This window comes from Ovis aries, chromosome 12, assembly GCF_016772045.2.
Source record: "Ovis aries strain OAR_USU_Benz2616 breed Rambouillet chromosome 12, ARS-UI_Ramb_v3.0, whole genome shotgun sequence".
NCBI classification, from domain to species: Eukaryota; Metazoa; Chordata; class Mammalia; order Artiodactyla; family Bovidae; genus Ovis; species Ovis aries.
In genome coordinates, this window is record NC_056065.1 from 57534544 (window position 1) to 57553451 (window position 18908).

At 46.8% G+C, this 18908-nt stretch overlaps 1 protein-coding gene across 3 annotated transcripts in view; it reads right to left on the bottom strand.

Moving 5' to 3' along the window:
• The window catches only part of ASTN1 (astrotactin 1), a 361638-nt gene that overhangs the window by 110726 nt on the left and 232004 nt on the right, over nt 1-18908 (bottom strand). For all 3 annotated transcript variants that reach the window (XM_015099329.3, XM_042229137.1, XM_042229135.1), the window contains exons 9-11: nt 12430-12504; nt 5684-5821; nt 5023-5173 (exon numbers count right to left, since the gene is read on the bottom strand). In XM_015099329.3, the coding sequence (XP_014954815.2) occupies nt 5023-5173; nt 5684-5821; nt 12430-12504 (364 nt within the window). The remainder of the gene's footprint in view (nt 1-5022; nt 5174-5683; nt 5822-12429; nt 12505-18908) is intronic.

Sequence of the window (18908 nt, forward strand, 5' to 3'; positions counted from 1 at the left end):
TGTATGTAAATACAGTGCAACTATAGGCTCTAAATCATGGCCTTTTCCTAGAAGTCTTTGAAGCCAGAGACAAGTTGTCAGGAGAGAAATCCTGCCTCCAGGAGGCGTTTGTATTTTCCCTTTTCAAGGACTAGCTGCTCTCTTCTCCTGGCTTGTGGACAATCCCTCCACTTCTTCCGTAAAAGAGAACTGCCTGGAGACTTCCTTGGTAGTCTGGTGGCTGAGAATCCATGCTTCCAATGCAGGGAATGCAGGTTTGATCCCTGGTCAGGGAATTAAGATCCCATATGCAGTGCATCACAGAAAGACCCTGTGTTGCAGCTAGAGAAGCCTGCACACCACAATGAAGACCCCCGTAGCCAAAATAAAAACAAAAACTTTAATTAAAAAAAAAAAAGAGAACTTTTTGATCAGGATTGACCTCCAAGGTCAGATCTTAATCCGTCTTTGTGCATAGGTTACATTTAGCAGTCCCAGGAAGAAAACTCCATTTATTATGGCAACAACCCTCCCCCATCAAGAAGGTCTAATAAATGAGCTCATATTTCAGTGACCCCTAAAATACACAAGGTTAATCATCTTTCACGAGATGCTCATGGCTTCTTGACTTATTACTGGTCTAAAGCACAATGTGCTAATGAGATTAAAATGATTTTCCCCATTCAACTCCTTTCCTTCTCTGTCTTTTCCCTCTGTTTCTACCAGTGCTTTTTGGTTGATTAATTACTTGGGAGTCTAGTCAAATCTCACTCAGCCTGAGACACACACACCTCAGTTCCAGACTATGAGATGAAGGCCCTGTTGGCAGATGAATATGACTGATGGACGCGGGGTGTCTTCAGGGTCCCTGAGAGAAGAGGAACCACTTTTCTGCAGCTGAGCCTGCCTTGCTTTACCTGGATGATTCATAAGATACACAACTATAATTCCTACTCAAAATAGGCTCTTTTTGTTTTTTACAACACAGCAGTCTTATTCCTCTCATAAATAATGATTTCCCTCGCTGTTTGATGGGGATGTGTAAGCCCAAGCCACACAGTACTTCTCCCAAGGGGGAAAAGTTTGATGATGGGATGAAATTTATATTTCAACATCCTGCCCTTACTTCTCTGAAAGCCTCTGAGGCAGACCCTTCTGCTTACTGTCCTACAGAGAGATGGTCATCTGTAATGGTCTCTGCACAGCTGCGCTCCAGTAGAGGTGAAATGACACATTTCATGGGAAACCACTGTGGACAGCAAGTGGACAGAAGGGCAGCAGGGTCGCTGGGTAATTCAAAGCTCATTAGAGTATAATGCTCTGGCAAGGAAGGTCATGTGTTCAATACACGAGAAGCGGGACAGCAGACCTCTTCCTTCCAAGGCCACAGTCTGCTCATCTCTGCATGTGCAGACACCCCCTGAAGCAGAAGGCATTTGGGGCGGGGGGGGGGGGCACTGTCAGGATGAGTGTGAAGATAAGGAAGAAGCATTAGAGCACAGACTTTCCATATAGTGTTTTTTTTAATAGTTTTATAGTGTTGGAAATAATTTTCAAACTTTCAAATAAAGTCTTACATTAAACCTCAACAGGTAGGCTTGATAAGAAGGAAGATGCTCTGGTTCAAGCTGGGAGAGAGGAGACTGGTGTTCTACCCACCAAGGCAGCCCCAGTCTCCACTGTTGTCTCCAAGGATGTCTGTGACATAATCCCCAGAACCTGTGACAAAAGGGGCTTTTTAAGGCTCCTGAGATGAGGAGATGGCCCTGGATTATCCAAGTGAGCCTAACGGAATCACAGGAGTCCTTAAAGGGGAAGGGGGAGGGCAGAAGAGAAGAAGTTCCTCAGAAGAACGGTCTGGAAAATGCAATAAAGCTGATTTAAAGATGGTGGAAGGGGACCATGAGTCCCCAAATGCTGGCGACCTCTGGAAGCGGAACAAGGCCAGGAATGGAGCCTCCAGAAAGGAATGCAGCCCTGCCCGGTGTTAGCCCGGTGACACAGAACTGGATTCTCACCTACTGAGATAAGAAAACAGCTATTGTTTTAGGCCATCGAGCCTGGGGTAATTTGTCATAGTAGCCATAGGCCACTAACTCAGGGACTCTGCAGGACGCCCTGGGGCTCCACCAAACAGGGCACCGCGCCCTTGTACTATACAGGTGGTAACCACTGCTCCCACCCACCGTGGCACAATAAGGACAATGGGAGCAGTAAGAGCCATTGTCCTGGGTGGTAGAGGGTGGATCTCTGCTCTGGGAACCATTCCTGAGTTTAGCAATCCTGCCCATGGAGTGTGGTTTGTTTTGGAACAGAGCAGACTGAGGTTGGTACAGGGCTGTGCCTTTCACGGGCATTTGTTTCCTGTCCCCAGAGACTATATAAACAACAGGGCAATTAACTGAGTAGCAATTAACCCTGTGGGAGTCCATGCATAGCAGAGAGACGTGCCCTGCCTTCCTAGAAAGACGGAAGGTTGAGCAGCGAACGTGGACCACCCCACCTGTCTGGCTTGAATTCAGTCGGGAAAATGTGTGGTTGAATATGGTCTCTCCCCGCATCTCTGTCCCCTTTCCAGATACCGTCAGGGCCAGCAGGCTCTGAGTGCCTCCTCTCCTTTCATAAGCATAAGCCTTTCTAGGGAAGCCTTTCAGTTCAGTGCCCAGATAACTGAATGCCAGGGTTGCTGTGGATGGAGAGGAGGAAGGCAGCCGATTCTCCCCCAAACTGCAGGTGCTACAGCTGATGTCCTTGTCCCCGGCCCACCTCCTGATGACATAGGGCCGCTGCACTGAGATGACGAGGCCTTAGGAGGGTGCTGCTGCTCGGTGGAGTCAGATCAGGCTCAGTGTCCTCTGTGGGGTCACGGGATTATGATGTGGTCAGCTTTTAACTCCCAGCCTTCCTGCCTCAGGGATCCTGGGCTTCATGGCCAATGAGAAGCAGTCACTTGAATGGGCCTGGCCCCCTCCTCCCTCCAAGAGCCACGTGGACCACTGACTTCAAAGTCTTACGCTAATACCAAGCTTCGGTGTAATTGGGTGCCTTCTCAGTGGCTCTGATTCGCAAATGCAGCAGCCCTACAGCAAATGCATATTCATCGTAACTATTCCTGCGAGCTCCGTCTCACAGATCACAGAGTCAAAGGTACAAAAATACATCAGCACGGCAGTATGCCAAGTGGAAGGGCCTAGGGTCACCAACAGAAGGCAGCTGACAGGCAAACCCCGGGGGGCTCCGAGAAGGGGCAGAGGAGCGGGAAGAGATGGGGAATAGGTCCATGTGCATGTGTGTGTACGCGTGGGCACGCTCAGACTCACTTGAGGGGAGGGATGTGTACATAGGTGCACACGCAGGGTTTCAGTACTTAGAACGACCCACCTGAGAGAGCACCAAGGAAGGAAAGGTTAAAATCTGGATGAGGAAAGGCAGGTTGAATAGTTAGAAAACAAAAAACAACAACAGCTGTCCCAGCTGGGAACTCCATTAGACAGTGAAACTGTCTCCTGAGGGAGCCAGTTGGGAAGCTCATTGTTTACGTCAACTGAAGGTGGAATAGGAAGCTAGGGGAACACCCGGGACACCCACTTACTCCTGACTGCCTCTGGGAGACATGACCTATGGAGCACTTTTCTTTGTTTCCTGGTAGTCTTCTCTGCCTTCTCTTCTTTTTGATGGACTGGCCAGGTCCTCCACCTCCCTGCCCCTCAGGTCTTTCTCTTTCCTTTTTCTTCATTTTCTGTCTTTCTCAGGAGAATCAGGATCCAGTCAACTGTTGCCCAGTCTATGAAGACTGGGGAGGTCTCAGGGCTCTGGACCCAGTTACATATCCATCTTTGATGGAGAATAGCTCCCTGCACAGAGCAGGTGCTCAGAGACAAGGAAGTGGGGGGTATGAAGGATGGAACTGGCCCAGCATCCTCTCAGCTTGCCCCTGCTCTGGGTCCCTTTACAAGAGCACAGCTGTCAGACTGGGAAGCAAGATGAAGCTTATATCCTCCCTAGAGCTGGAAGCTCCCAGCTCTGCCTGGAAACACAGCATAACAACGTGTCTCAATTAATCAGCTCTTTCTCTCCTTCATGCCAACTCTGTGTACAGCTTTCCCGTCTCCCTTCTCTGCCCCATTCCCTTTCCTCTCTGTGAGGACTGCATCATTCCATCCTTAAGAGAAGGGAAGGCTGAAAACTGATAGTAGCGTTGATGGGCATGAAAATGACCAATATAAAGGCATGAGCAGGCTTGCCCACCTGCTCCTGCCTCCATTCACTTCTGCGGGTCCACCAGTATTCACATCCATGGCATGGGAGACAGCTTAGTCCACTCCAGCCCAAACAGTCTATGTATGTCATAGCATCACACAGTTCATACATCGTCAAAGCCCATGAAGTGAAAGTGAAAGTCACTCAGTCGTGTCTGACTCTTTGCAACCCCAAGGACTAGAACCAATAAAGTAGGAAACCACCTTTGGTGAAGCAAGAGTTCATTGCCATAGTTTCAAAGGGGATGTATTTTTATTGTTTCTCTGCCATTCCTGGCATAACTTACTTCTTTTATCCTTCTGGACTTAGGCAGGTATCTTCTAAAATTTCCTATTACAGTCAATGTAATTTGACTCTAAACAAAGGTAGGCATCTTCCAGAATTTCCTATTGTAGTAAATACATTCTATTTCCTATTGGAGTCAATATTTTACCATTGAGCAGCTAATTCGTTCTCAAATTGTTGGAGGATATCGCTCACCAACTAGAGTGAAAGATATTAAGAAAGAAAGAACCATGCTACACAGTTCATGACATTTTCCTTGGATAGTTCCAGCACACACAGTAGGTGCTGCATAAATACCTCTAGAGTCAATGGCTGGTAATTAGCTCCTTAGCTCTGTCCAAAGAAAATTCGGAACATAGACTAGACAGTAGTTAAAGCTAGGGAGGAATCACTCTTGACCCTCTGTTTTACTCACACTATGTTTCCACCTCTATCTTCATTGTGTCTTATCCTGTGGCCCCACTTTCTGAAATTATAAGCTCGACAGGGCAGACGTACCACGCAGCCGGTGGAATCCAGTTTGCGATCTGAGATGCAGCGGAAGTTCTTACTGCAGCCCCCATTGTCCTTGCTGCAATCACGGACTGGTCCAAACGAGTCTAAGAGGACCTCCAGGCTGTCGAAGGAGGACGAGGTCATCAACTCCTCTCTGTGGGAAGAAGCAGCAGGAGGTGGGAGGAGGTCAGGGGACGCCAGGTACAATAGGTAGCTTCACATCCCACATTTCTGTCTGCCCGACCAGATCATGTCTCACTCTCTCTTACAAATATTAAAGATCAACCAGACTTGGAGCCTTGAACTAACAAATTATGGACGTTTTCCATCTCTGGGAAGCAAGCCAAGGCAGTAACACCTGGTCAAAGAAGGAGGTCTAAACTCAGGCAAAGAAATTAACATTTTATTGCCTGTCAGTCCTGAGGGGCCGTAGGAAGTGCTTACAAACTCTCATTTTACGTCCTCTCTCGGTGCATGAGCCTCGGGGTGTGCAATATTGACCCAGATAGAGTAGACATTGGCACTGCGTCTGGGGAAGCGGAAGGCAGCCTGCCAGCTTCTCCTTCCAGCTTGATTCCTCTCCCAGCGCTCAGGACCTTCGGGTAGTTTCTCACCCAGCCTCCCAAACCCAGTGCGCGCCTCGGAGCCCCGAGGCTGGACTCACCGGACCTCCACAGCATCTTCCATCACCGTCATGTCTGTCTTGCACTTTGCTGATGGGTTGATGGCCAGTTCAGCTGGTGGAATCACAAAGCTTTTGCTGAGTGGCAGCCACATGCCCTCCCCAAGGGTGTAGGTGAATCTGCAGGGACACCCAACACCACCTGGTTAAGGCTGCGGGATAAACACCACCAGAGGACCTGGCACCCTAACTCCAGCTGCTTCCTTTTCAACCCTTGTAGTCCTCTCCAGAAAGGAGAGCGTATTCCCATTTTATGGATGAGATCATTGAGTCTGATGGAGGCAGAGAGGCCGACCCCTGCTCACGCATCTAGACCATTAGAGAACTCAACATGTCATCCACTCGCCAGCTGTCAAAAGTGTCTCTTCTTCAAACCATAGGACGAGATCCAGCTTCCTTCAGATTTGAAGCTGGGCTTCCCTGATCTTAAGTCAGATATAACTGGAAGCATTTTAATTGAAAAGACATACCTGCCTCCCACCATTCCCATCCCTCAAATTGCACACCCACACTGGTAGCGATGCTTTCTCTCTGTGCCTGGAGGAACCCTACCAAGGAAAGGAAAGAAGAAAACTCCCTTTTTCTGGCTTCTGTGAGATGGGAGCGGAAACAACTGAAGCCAGGAGCCTCCCAAGGGGAGAGAAGAAGATGAACAAGGTAAGTCTAGATGTATTCTCTGCTCTCTCTCTACCCACACCCTTAGCTAATGGCGCTAACCCTCCGGAGGCAAGGAAGATTTTTTTTTCCCCTATAACAAGGGCTAAAAGGAATAAAGGAATCAATCAGCATTTCACGGGAGAGCTTAAGGAAACCATGAGAGAGTATTTGTTTATTTATTCATTCATTTGATTTCAAAGGCATTCAAATGCTCTGTGTTCACAGTCAAAAATAGTCCCTGGGATAAAAGCCAGTGTGGGTGGGATATCATGAGGCTGTGGCAGTCTGGCGTCCCCTTTGCACTTAATGCGGAGGGTGGAACAATGGAAGGATGCGTACAATTAAAAAGAACAGCACCAGCTGCATTAGCATGCTGGGCGCTGAGCACCACTGCAGGCCCACTCCTCTCTCTCCCCTAACCCAGACACTCCTCTCTCCACCACCGCCCCCCCACCCCCTGCCACTCCAGGTTGCCTGAGATGCTAGGAAAGCAGACTGATGACGTGAGATCTTTTATGAGACATGTAGCCCTGCCCAGAAGATGGGCCACAGAGAATCCCCACGGACCAAGGCTCATGAGTTACTTAGTAACTAAGCCCCATGCTTCGTCATCCACTCCCTGAAGGACAGACCTGGGTAGCAGAGGAGCTGAAAGAAGAGAAAGCAGGGGCCCAGGGTGGGTGGGGGGCAAAAGCACTGAGCACGTGGGTTTGGGGCAGGACTGGGGAGGTTTCTCCCTGATTCCCAGCCCAACTCTCAGGGCCGTACTTCTCTGACCTGTGGGGGCACCTCTGCATTAGGCAGCACTGAAATAGCAGAGATGCATTTGCCCTGAAGGAGGCACTCAGTTCTCCCTATGCATGGGAGCCAGAGGCAATGGGGTGGGGGGGGGTGATGTCTGTGCAGGGAGCTGTCTGCACCAGGTGAGGGAAGCCCATTACCAGGGGGACGAAAGAGGAGACCCACCACCCAACTCTTCTGTGAAACTGCGCCTGGTTAAGGTGAAGGCATACCAGCTCCTTCACACACCACACACATACACACACACACACATACACACACACACACACACACACACACACCTCCTATACACACACACACATGCTCGGGGAGGGCATTTGGTGGGTGTGTGCGTGTGTGCAGGAGACCTGGGTTCAGTCCTGGGTTGGAAGATCCCCTGGAGGAGGGCATGGCAACCCACTCCAGTACTCTTGCCTGGAAAATTCCATGCGCAAAGGGGCCTGGAGGGGTCATAAAGAGCCTGATGTGACTCAGCAACTAACCCTTTCCTTTAGAACTCAGAACTCAGAACTCAGAACTCAGTCCACATCTCCAAGATGTCAGTCTCCAGTGGTTTCTTTCACCAAAATCGCTTCAAACTTTCTGCTCCTACAGTGCAGTTGGACTATGGCTCCTAAAGTTGTCCTGATTTTCTCATCTCTTTGCCTTTGCTCTTAATACTCCTTCTTTCTGAATTTTCTTTCCTCTCCTTTGCCAGACTCATTTTAAGACTCAGTTAAGGCCAAAGGAGATCAGCCCTGGGATTTCTTTGGAGGGAATGATGCTGAAGCTGAAACTCCAGTACTTTGGCCTCCTCATGCGAAGAGTTGACTCATTGGAAAAGACTCTGATGCTGGGAGGGATTGAGGGCAGGAGAAGAATGGGACGACCCAGGATGAGATGGCTGGATGGCATCACTGACTCAACGGACGTGAGTCTGAGTGAACTCCGGGAGTTGGTGATGGACAGGGAGGCCTGGTGTGCAGCGATTCATGGGGTCGCAAAGAGTTGGACACGACTGAGCGACTGAACTGAACTGAACTGAAGGCCCCACCTCTTCCTGAAAGCTCTCCAGGGCCTTCACACTCTTAGGCTGAGTTAGGGACTCTCTTCTGCACATGGTACCTTATCACCCAGAGATGCTGATCTATACCCACTTTTTCACATGTCCATCACCATTCATACAAACATTCTCTCTTGGATGGCAGAGGACAGTTCTTTGTCATCTTTGTATTCCCCTCTGCCAAACATAATTTCTGACCCAGGAAGGTCACTCATTGAATATTTACTGACTGATCAACAGGAGATTTAGTTATGTTCTTTAGTTTGAACAGGCTGCTAGAGGATATAATCCCAATTTCCCAATTTAAACATAGAGGCGGTGGTGGAAATTCTTGTTCATTTAAAATAGGGTATGGGTTAATCGCTGGGTTTGAATACATTTAATGGTTGAGATGGACCTGGATTTGATAGGATAAAGATCTTCCTCAATGCACAGCAGCTTCTGAAACATGACACTCTACCAAGTTAATAAGAAAACCTCCACTCTCTGGTAGGGTCAAGGTGAAGAAGTCCTGTAGGTGAAGCAAAGTCAGGTGTGAGTAGAGACTAACGTTTACTGAGAACTTTCTAAAGCAGGTGCTCTGTAGGACTGTGTCATTTATCCTCACTGCTGCCCTCTGAGATTAGTCGTTTGCTCCCATTCTACCAAGGCGACGACTAATATTTTAAAAAGTTTAGCAACCTCCCAAGGTCACCTCTCCTTAAGTGGGAAAGACAGGCGATAGCCTGATTCTCAAGTGTTGCTTACAGCCGCTTTCCAGCCCATGTTGGCTCATGCCTATGAAATTCTGAAGTTTTCTTTTATCTGCAAAATCTACTGAGTGACTCCAAAATCCAAATATAGAACAAACTGTCAGAGAAAAGCTGCTTTCTAAAATCTCATATGTCCCTCATCCATGTGGATTTGGCAGGAAGGACTTCAAAAAGCCACCAAACAGAAGTTGGGTGAACATCTGGAATGCTTTCCCAGGTTGGGTCTTCTTGCATGACAGCTGGTGGTGACCAGCACAGTTGATGGCTCAGCTGTGGACTGAGCCCTGCACATGGCCCTGTTGAACGGGTGCTTGAAATTTCTGTCCAGAAGCAAATGTTTGCCAGAAAGCACTGGACGGAATAAGCCTGTGCTCTTGCCGTGGCTTGGCATGAAACAGAATGTGGGAAAACTGAAAAGTCGCTCTTAGCCTGGCATCTCCACCCTTTCCGAGAGCAGGCCATTCCAGAAGGAGGTCTTATTCCAAGGGATGCAAGTACACACTTGGGAGGATGGTCTTTGAGAGAGAAATTTGGTCTGTACTCATCTCTGCCACCAGAGAGTCTAGTGGAATGGAGTGATCCTAGCTACCATAGAAAGACCATCTTCAGCACCAGGAAAGTTGTCTGAGGAGACTCATCTTGGAGGTTCAGGGTTCCCCTGGACCCTGTGAGTCTAGCTTGGACCCCTCCCAAGGCATTCTTTGGGATTACAGATTACCAAGGTTAGGTTTCAAGTTCTTTTCTCAATCTGATTAGGAAATACTTGAAATGATCATCTACAAATATTTACTGAAAACCTCCTTGCTCAAAGGGCTTCCTTTGTAGCTCAGTTGGTAAAGAATCTGCCTGCATTGAAGAAAACCTGGGTTCAATTCCTGGGTCAGGAAGATCCCCTAGAGAAGGAAATGGCAACCCACTCCAGTATTTTTGACTGGAGAATCCCATGGACAGAGGAGCCTGGTAGGCTACAGTCCATGGGGTCGCAAGAGTCAGATATGACTCAGTGACTCAACCACCACCTATATGTTCAAACGGCTTCCCAGGTGGCCCAGTGGTAAAGAATCCACCTGCCAATACAGGACATACAAGAAACATGGTTCTTATTCCTGGCTTGGGAAGATCCCCTGGAGTAGGAAATGGCAACCCACCCCAGTATTCTTGCCTGGAAAATTCCATGGACAGAGCAGCCTGGCAGGCTACAGTCCATGGGGTTGCAAAGAATCAGACATGACTGAGTGACTGAGTGAGCACATGCTTGTTCAAAATGGTGTGCTAGATATTAAATATTTAAAACCGTAATGGGTATGTCCCTCCCTTCAGGATGACAACCATTTCATTGGAGAAGCAAATACGCAAATTAAAAATAAACATGAAATAAATAATTGACAAATACATATTAAAGTCAGTATATATAGAAATTTGGAGGTGGAAAGTCTTGTGGATTGATGCAATGGATTAGAGAAGCTTCGGGCCAGTGTTTATCAATCCCAGGTACAGATTGGAATTACCATGGTGCTTTTACAAAACATTCATGCCCTGGCCCCACCGAGACTCTATATCATATATAATATCTATCTGTCAAGACTCTATATCATAAGTGAACAGAGTACCAAGTAAATAGTTATTTAGCTCCTTTAAGAAATTATAGTCACTGACCAGATCACAGAATTTTCCAGAGTGGCCACTGGTAGTTGGTTTACTCAGATCACAGAAGGTTCTGATTAAAATTCTAAGTATCTGAAATAAGGAGATCATGACCCAATGTTCTCATCCGAGAGCCTAGTTACTGTCATGTTAAAGATCAAAATGACTAATCACTTATGGATTAACCCGCCGACTTCTGAGATAGTTGACTGCATGGGTCAAACCACATAACTGACTCTCTCTGTCGTAAGTGGGTATCACATCCAGTTGGTACCTAACAAACTTGAACAGATGGTGCTTGTAGGAATAGGAACACGATTTTTGTGCAGGTTCTTCTCCAACAGCAATTTCGTGGAGCCCCTAGTTTTTCTGACTTTTAGGGGAGTGGGAACTCATCCATGTTGATCAACCCCCACCAGACTCCCCATCTGCCTTATCTTTATCACCTTTCGAAGGTCCCAACAGACAAGCGGTAGGAAAAAGGGAGGGAAAAAAAAGTCTGCCTGATAATAAATCATTGTTGGAAAGTTTAAATGCTTGAGTCATAGTCTAAGGAATACAGCTGACATCTCTTGTAGAACAAATCTTCAAAAGCCGCCTGCGGCCAAGGCCATTAATATAACCCAGCCTGTCCCAGGAGAGACACTCGGAAGAGAAAAGGGCAGGAAAGGCTCTGGGAGAAAGCGGTTCTGTGAATCTGGACTGCCAGCTAGAAAGCGCTTTAGGAGAGCGTGGTGGTGGCCAAGCCCAGTCTCTCCCAGACAGAGAGAAGGAGCAGGAGAAGCTGAGGCAGAGGAGCCAGCTCGAGGAGGCAAATACAGGATAAAGATTAGCATCAAGGCTGGGACTGGCTGATAGTGGGGGCTGGGGCAGGGAATAGGCAAGACTCTGTTCACACCCTCTGACTGCAGTGAACAGGAAGCAAGTTTTCTCTTTGCGTGTCATTCCTCTAACATGCCATGCAGTAGCTTACTGCCTCCTCTGACATCAGACACTTGGGCAAGACTATTTACGCCTCTCCCAGAGGACTTGTTCATGAAGGGAGGTGCACTCATTCCACACGGGCAGCACAAGCACAATCTCTGGCACTTACTGGGTACTCAGCAGATGCACATTAAGTGAAAAATAGACTCACAGAATAAAGAAGATACAGTCTTAGCCTGGAGATAGACTTGTGTTCCAGCTAAGGTGTGATGGGAATTAGACTTTATGAAAATCCCACAGTTCACGGCTGGCACCCAAATTCTTCCTCTGCCTGCTGACTTGTCTAATACGTAGGTAGAAATTTGGGAGAGACTGGAAACATCCAATTCGATGAGGAAGGTGGTAGATTAAAGCAAATAATAATGAAGTATGGCTGAGAAAGGGCAGAGGTAGAGGTGGGAGGGATTCGTTCTAAACAACTTAAGGCTTTATGCGGAAGGTGCAAATTAGATGCAAAATGGAGAGGCAAAAACTAACATTAATTGCTTGTTCTTTGCCAGTTTCCTTGCCAGGGGCTTTCCCCACATTATCTCATGTATTCTTCACAACAATAGAGCCTGGCATGCGACACCGTTCTGTTTCACAAGTGTGGAATCTGGGGGTTCCAAGAGTGGGGGTTCCAGAGCAGGCAAGGAAGCAAGCCAGGACCTCAACAGAATCCATTCATCCTCCACACACTCCACGCTGTCACTGGACGAAGTGGGGCAAGGGTTCCTCTTACTGGGAGGGTAGAATGACTACATGTGTTTCCCATTTTAAAAATTACCACTAGGAAAGAAAGTTCAGTGGGAAGTGGGACATGGGACCTACACATCCCTACATAAGCACATCCCTAGACAACCACTTACCTGAATATTTTATCAGAAGGCTGTTCTCCCAAAACCAGGTCAAAGCCTCGCTGAAATATTGTGTAAGGCCAAGGCCTGAAAGCAGAAACAGCACATAATTAAAGTCAATCAACAAACATTCCCTGAATGTCCACTCTGTGCCTAGTACCACGCCAAGGTTCTTGAGACCCAAAGACAGAGGGGACCTAGTCTGGTTCCCACTATTGTGAGTTCACAAGACACAGAATGCTGGAACTCAATTAAGAACAGTATCAATCCAAAAATCACTGACCTACCAGGAAAGTGGAATAAATAGACATGACAATTGGAACTCCATAGAGAGAAAAATTATAATAATGTCATAGCCAGAATTTACGGCCCTTTGGTGACTTAGCAGCAGATAGAGATTTGACAGATCCTTAGCTTTGTCTCACTGAAGAAAGAGGGGGAGTATGATTTCTTGGAAAGACAAAGCCTCTGGAATCAGACAGTTCTGGGTTCAAACTCTGTTCTGCTGTTGAGTCAGCTGTTTGCCTTTGGGTGATTATTTGCCTTGTTGAGTCTAATTTCATCACTTGTAAAAATAGGCTTGTTAATAGTGGCTTCATAGACACCATGAAGATGAAGCAAACCTTTTAGGCCAAAGCCATAGCTGACACGGGGCTCTCATCATGCTCCCTTTCCCTCAAAATGACTTAAAGGTCCTGGGTTTTTGACAGGTTCTAGATGGTTTCAGTCATTACCATGTCACTCATTCAACCAGAAACAACCATGGTATTTTTGAAAAAGACTTAACTACCTTCCCTGGTGGCTCAGACAGTAAAGAATCTGCATGCAATGTGGGAGACTCAATCTCTGGGTTGGGACAATCCCCTGGAGAAGGAAATGGCAACCCAGTCCAGTATTCTTGCCTGGGAAAGCTCATGGACGGAGGAGCCTGGTGGGCTATAGTCCATGGGGTTGCAAAGAGTTAAACACGACTGAGCGACTAACACTTTCTTTTCACCAGTCACTCTAGTGAGCAGACTTCCAAGGTGGAGCTTGTAGTAAAGAACTCGCATGCCAAATGCAGGAGACTAAGAGAGAAGGGTTCAAACACTGAGCAAGTGAGCATGTACACGCACCCTAGCATTTGGATGTAGCGTATACTTGAAACCACCAAAACGATTTCTTTTCAGTAGCATATATCTCTTTGCTAACCCAGATGTCCAACTTCCAAATTATTTACTCCTTCAAGGAAGACTTATAAAGCCCAGCCTCGTGTGGATAAGAGGTATGGTACTCACAGAGTGAACTGGGCCCTTGCTCTCACAGAATGTACAGTCTCCATGTATAACCAATCACACCAACCCAATAACCTAACTACTGAGGATGTTACTGCAGACATGTCTTTGGCTTTCAAGGACTACAGAAAGTCAGGAGAATAAATTGACATAATTATTTGGGACTAAATCCAACACTAGGAATTAACCCAGTTGTTGTCAATGGTGTCAACAATAGAGGGCATTTAGGGAAAATTTAGGGCAGTCGTCATTCAATGACACAATGACTGCAGGATATTACTGGCATTTAGCGCGTGAAAGTCGCTCAGTAGTGTCTGACTCTTTGCAACCCCATGGACTATACAGTCCACGGAATTCTCTAGGCCAGAATACTGGAGTGGGTAGCCTATCCCTTCTCCAGGGGATCTTCCCAACACAGGGATCAAACCCAGGTCTCTCACATTGTAGACAGATTCTTTACCAGCTGAGGCATAAGGAAAGCCCAAGAATACCGGAATGGGTAGCCTATCCCTTCTCCAGGGGATCTTCCTGATTTAGTGGATCTCCTGACCCAGGAATCGACCCAGGGTCTCCTGTATTGCAAGCATGCAGTGTTCAGGACAGCCCTGCATGACAAAAAATTCCCCCAGGCCCTGCAAACTTTTGAATGTCTTGCTGCACATTTGCATAGCTAAAAACCTGCTTATTATTATCTCAGCCTAGACGCTAACTCCATTTACCCACAAGCACAAAGCAGCTTGTACTATTTTAATACAAGATGAACTGTCTAGATGTATAACTATCATGTAAATTAAGAGACGATTATACAAGATTACTTGGAAATTTTACCAAGATTTGTTCATAATTTTGGACAATCACATCGTTTGCAGCGTTGCTCATGGTCTTCGAGTCACCAATACAGCATGTCTATATCAGCCTAATTGCTCTTATATACATTGTGTATTACATATTACTTCACATTTTATATTACGGGGACTCTACATCAGGTGCAAATGTCTGTCGACTTTATTTCTCCTATTGTAATACTGCAGAGAATTTATACATTAAAATAGCTACATTACTATAAATTCTTTATCATCACTTCTCTTTTAATTACTGTTACCACTTCATATTATTTTAAATTTTTATATATTTAGACTTTATTATATATGATTTCATTTACAGATTATTAAAAAAAAGTTAACTTTGTCATAAAAGAGGGTGTTGGGTCTGATAGGGTTGAGACCCCAACTTAACCCAACCAGCTAACCAGTTAACTACTTGAAGGAGCTGGTAGCTGCAGAGTGAGGCCACTGGGTCTCTATAAAGGAGTGGCAGGGAGGAGTGCACGCCTTTTTTACGCTCACTATTTATAAACACTTTATTCCTGGAATTCAACTTAGAAATACCCTGAGGCCACTAGAATTGGCTCTAAAAGGTATTCAGACACCATACTATGAATAACCTCTGCATCAAATAAATAGCCCACGTGTGTTTTTCATGTTTGTTTTGTTCATTGGAGGTAAACCCACAGAGTGGGGTTTGAATCTGATTCTTTTTTGCTGAACAGTAAGTGTGGCTTAAGAGCAACTAAAAAATACTAATTCAAGAAAAAGACTAAAAATTAGGAGGGAAAAAAATGTCCCATCTGATCCTAGATACCTAGAGAAGGCACTAGGTATTTTGTGAATTTCCAAAAGAGAAAAGGGACCTGCAACTTTATCTCTCCTTTGGACAAAATCATATTTTATTTACTATCCGTTGAGTAATTTTATGCAACACACGTTTTGCCTTCAAGTCATCTCCAGTACTCAAAATGGGTATAGTGTGTAATTAGCGTTAATTCTTGGCATGATTCCTTGGTTGTTTGAAAATATATTTTGAGGAGCCAAATTTTAGACTAGCATTGATTACAGTGTGGACAATTAACTACATAGAATAATATAAATAAACCTGTTTTCAAGCCATAGGTAAAGAATCAGTGAGCTCAGAAACACTGATTAAGCACACGGTGACGTGCAGTCGGATAGGGCAAAGAGACTTCCTGCTCTCAAGAGTCCCGGGTGTCAAGGAAGGCAACTCAGATGCACCATCTGGACCCCACCCTGGTCACAGGGACAGGCAGCGGGACACCGTGGGTAGGACGTGGGTTCTGGCCTGCCTACTCCAATGCCAGCTTAGCGATCAATTGCTGTGTGACCTTGACCAAGTCCCTTAATCACTCTGTGTCCCCATTTCCTCATCTGTGAAATGAGGCTGAGAGTAATAACTTTATCAACCTGGCAAGGCTGTCATGAGGTGGAACTAGTTACTATGATTAAAGTGTTCTGAACAGCGTCTGGCATTCAGTGAGTGCCATACAAACATCTGTAACATAAGTGAAATGTACTAGTTACCTGAATCCAATATAAATACTACAAAAAGGAGATTCCCAAGCTTTTAAGGAGGAAGCAGTGTCTTCCCTTCAGAGGCAAACACAGTACCACACCAGGCTGTAACTCAGCTTGTAAATGTATTTGTGTTGTCTGGAGAGGAGCCAGTGATGCGTGTGGGAGACAAACCCGGCTCCCACCTCTCACCGGGGCCCCGCTTCACAGGGACTCTACAGCACTGACCTGAGATGCAGAGAGGAGAAGGGCACACTGTGAGAGGGAAGAGAAGTCAGCGAGTCTGCAAATTGCTTCAGTGAGGAAGGAAAAGAGAATTGACTTCTTTCCTTCCCATGAGCCAGGGATGATCTGTCAGGGAGATGGGGATTCTTATTTGATTTATTTAGCAAATATTTATGGAGGGCCTATTGTGTGTGAACTGTGATACTAGGCAACAGGAGCTGGCATAAAGAGATTCTTGCTCTCAAAGGAATCTACAGTCTTTCTGAAGAAACACACGCACGCCCAGACAAATAGCAGGGAATGAGTAAAAAGGAAGAGAAATGGGACCGGAGCAGATAAGCTAAGTGGTCCTGGCAGCCGCAGATCACTCACCCTGGGTGCCGGGCGTGTCGGTGGTGCGTGGTGGGGTAGCAGAGGGGAGCCTGATGCATGTGAGTGGAGAGGCCACAGGGGGCCTCCTAGGAAAAGACAAGGTGAAGTGATGAAGTATGTGTACTCAGTCATGTCCAACTCTTTGCAACCTCACAGACTGTAGCCTGCCAGGCTCCTCTGTCCATGGGATTTTTCCAGCAAGAATACTGGAGTGGGTTGCCATTTCCTCCTCTAGGGGACCTTCTTGACTCAGGGATCAAACCCAAGTCTTCTGCCTCTCCTGCATCGGCAGGCAGATTCTTTACCACTGAGCCACCTGGGAATCCCTAAGTGATGAAGAGCTAGACCTAAAAGTGCCGAAAACACTTAGAGCTGAGTTACTTGAGACCAACTGAAAGAGGAAGAGGCCTTTGCCTTGGGCTTTCTGCATGTGAGCCCAAGACACATACCCATCTCCAAGCTCAGATGGAAGCTGCCACAGGGATGCCTGGCAACAGGTCTAGAGGCCCTAGTAATTGTCCCTCTTCTGTGTTTCTCACTCTATCAGACCATTGTTTCAAAATGGCTCATGCACGCAGTGGAGACTTGGCCTCTCATAGCTCCAACTCATGTCTTTACAAGCTCAGGCCACAGAGAGACACTGCCCATCCACGGAAACAATAATCCATGGAAGAACTGCTAGATCTATCTCAGATCAGATGAGGAACCCGGACCAGTCTCTGGGGCCAGGGATGCAAAGGCATCTAAACAGCTTCAACTCTCCTTTGATTTCCAGGGCTAGAGCCGGGAGGACGGCGAGTGTCAAACAAAACAATCATTTCCAGCTCAGGTTCCATCTGCTCGTGGTGGTAAGAGCTCGGCCTCCCACCAGAAATGAGTGGCATTACAGAACAGACTACGCCGACATTAGTTTTGTGGAAAGAGTACCCATCTCGGAGCCCAAGGATAGCGTCAGGCCAGATGCGGGGCAGGGGACTGAACACCGTAATTGGAAGAAAACCTGAGCCTTTTGACTCCAGCTTAGGTAATGTGGCCTGCAATATTCTCTGTCTTGCACTGGGCAACTCAGTCATATCTTGGTTTAGGCAAATTAGCAGAATTGGAAGTCAGAATAGAGCTTGTTTGTCAATATCGCCAGTCTGACAAATCAAGACCCTGAAGATGGTCCTCCATGGTGGGCAGCTACAGATGGCCCAGATTCAGGGGCCTCTCAGGCCAGCACAGGAGCCATCTGGGGTCCACTACCCTGAGCAGAAACATCATCTGCACCACAGAGAAGCCCCACTGTCATAGCAAGACATCAGCCACTGGGACACATGTGCAAACTGGACAGGCTGAGAGCTATTCGTAATCTCATCTTTGCCTTTTCTTCTCTGCCCTGTCTCACATAATACTAAACAGTTTATGCAGAGGTTTCATTAAGCACTAGAAATTTCTAAGCTTTCAGTTTCTCTCCTCAATTCTTGCTCCTCTTTCCCAAGACATATCAGCTATCCCAGGGTTTTTACCTTTAGCTTTTCCTTCTGGTTAGCCCAGAAGTTGGTCGTGGCCTTGACTTGGCTTGACTGGTTGCTTGGGCATTCCTTCCACCACACAGCCTAGACCCAATTGCATGAGTGGAATCCAGCATGGCCAGACCGATGGGATGATCCCTTCACATCCGTTCTCCTAGGGCAGAAAGGGACCACTCCTGCTCTGGATAAGAGTATTTCAAAATTTGCTTCTTGATTAAATGCTAGTCCCAGCTTTCCAGGCTTCCCTGGAAGCTCACTTGGTAAAGAATCTGCCTGCAGTGCAGGAGACCCAGGTTCGATCCCTGAGTCGGGAAGGTCCCCTGGAGAAGGAAATGGCAATCCCCTCCAGTATTCTTGCCTGGAAAATCCTATGGACATAGGATCCTGGCAGGCTACAGTCCATGAGGTCGCAAGAGTCAGACCCGACTTAGGGATTAAACCACCGCCCAGCTTTCCACCTAACAGTGGCACCTTGGGAAGGGAACTTGAAAGTTTCTGGTGAGCATTGTCTGGTGATGGGTTTCCTTGTGGAGGACTTAAGACAGCACCTGGGAATGAACGAGGAGGAGAGATACAGATGATAGATGGATAGAGGATAATAAACAGACATAAAACAGGTGAGGGGATAGAGAGTGTGAGAGAGAATACATGTATGTATATACCTATGTATGTGTGTGCACACAGCTCAGTGTATGGAAAGAATATTTCACCTGGGCAATGATGAAAAAGGCATTTCACAA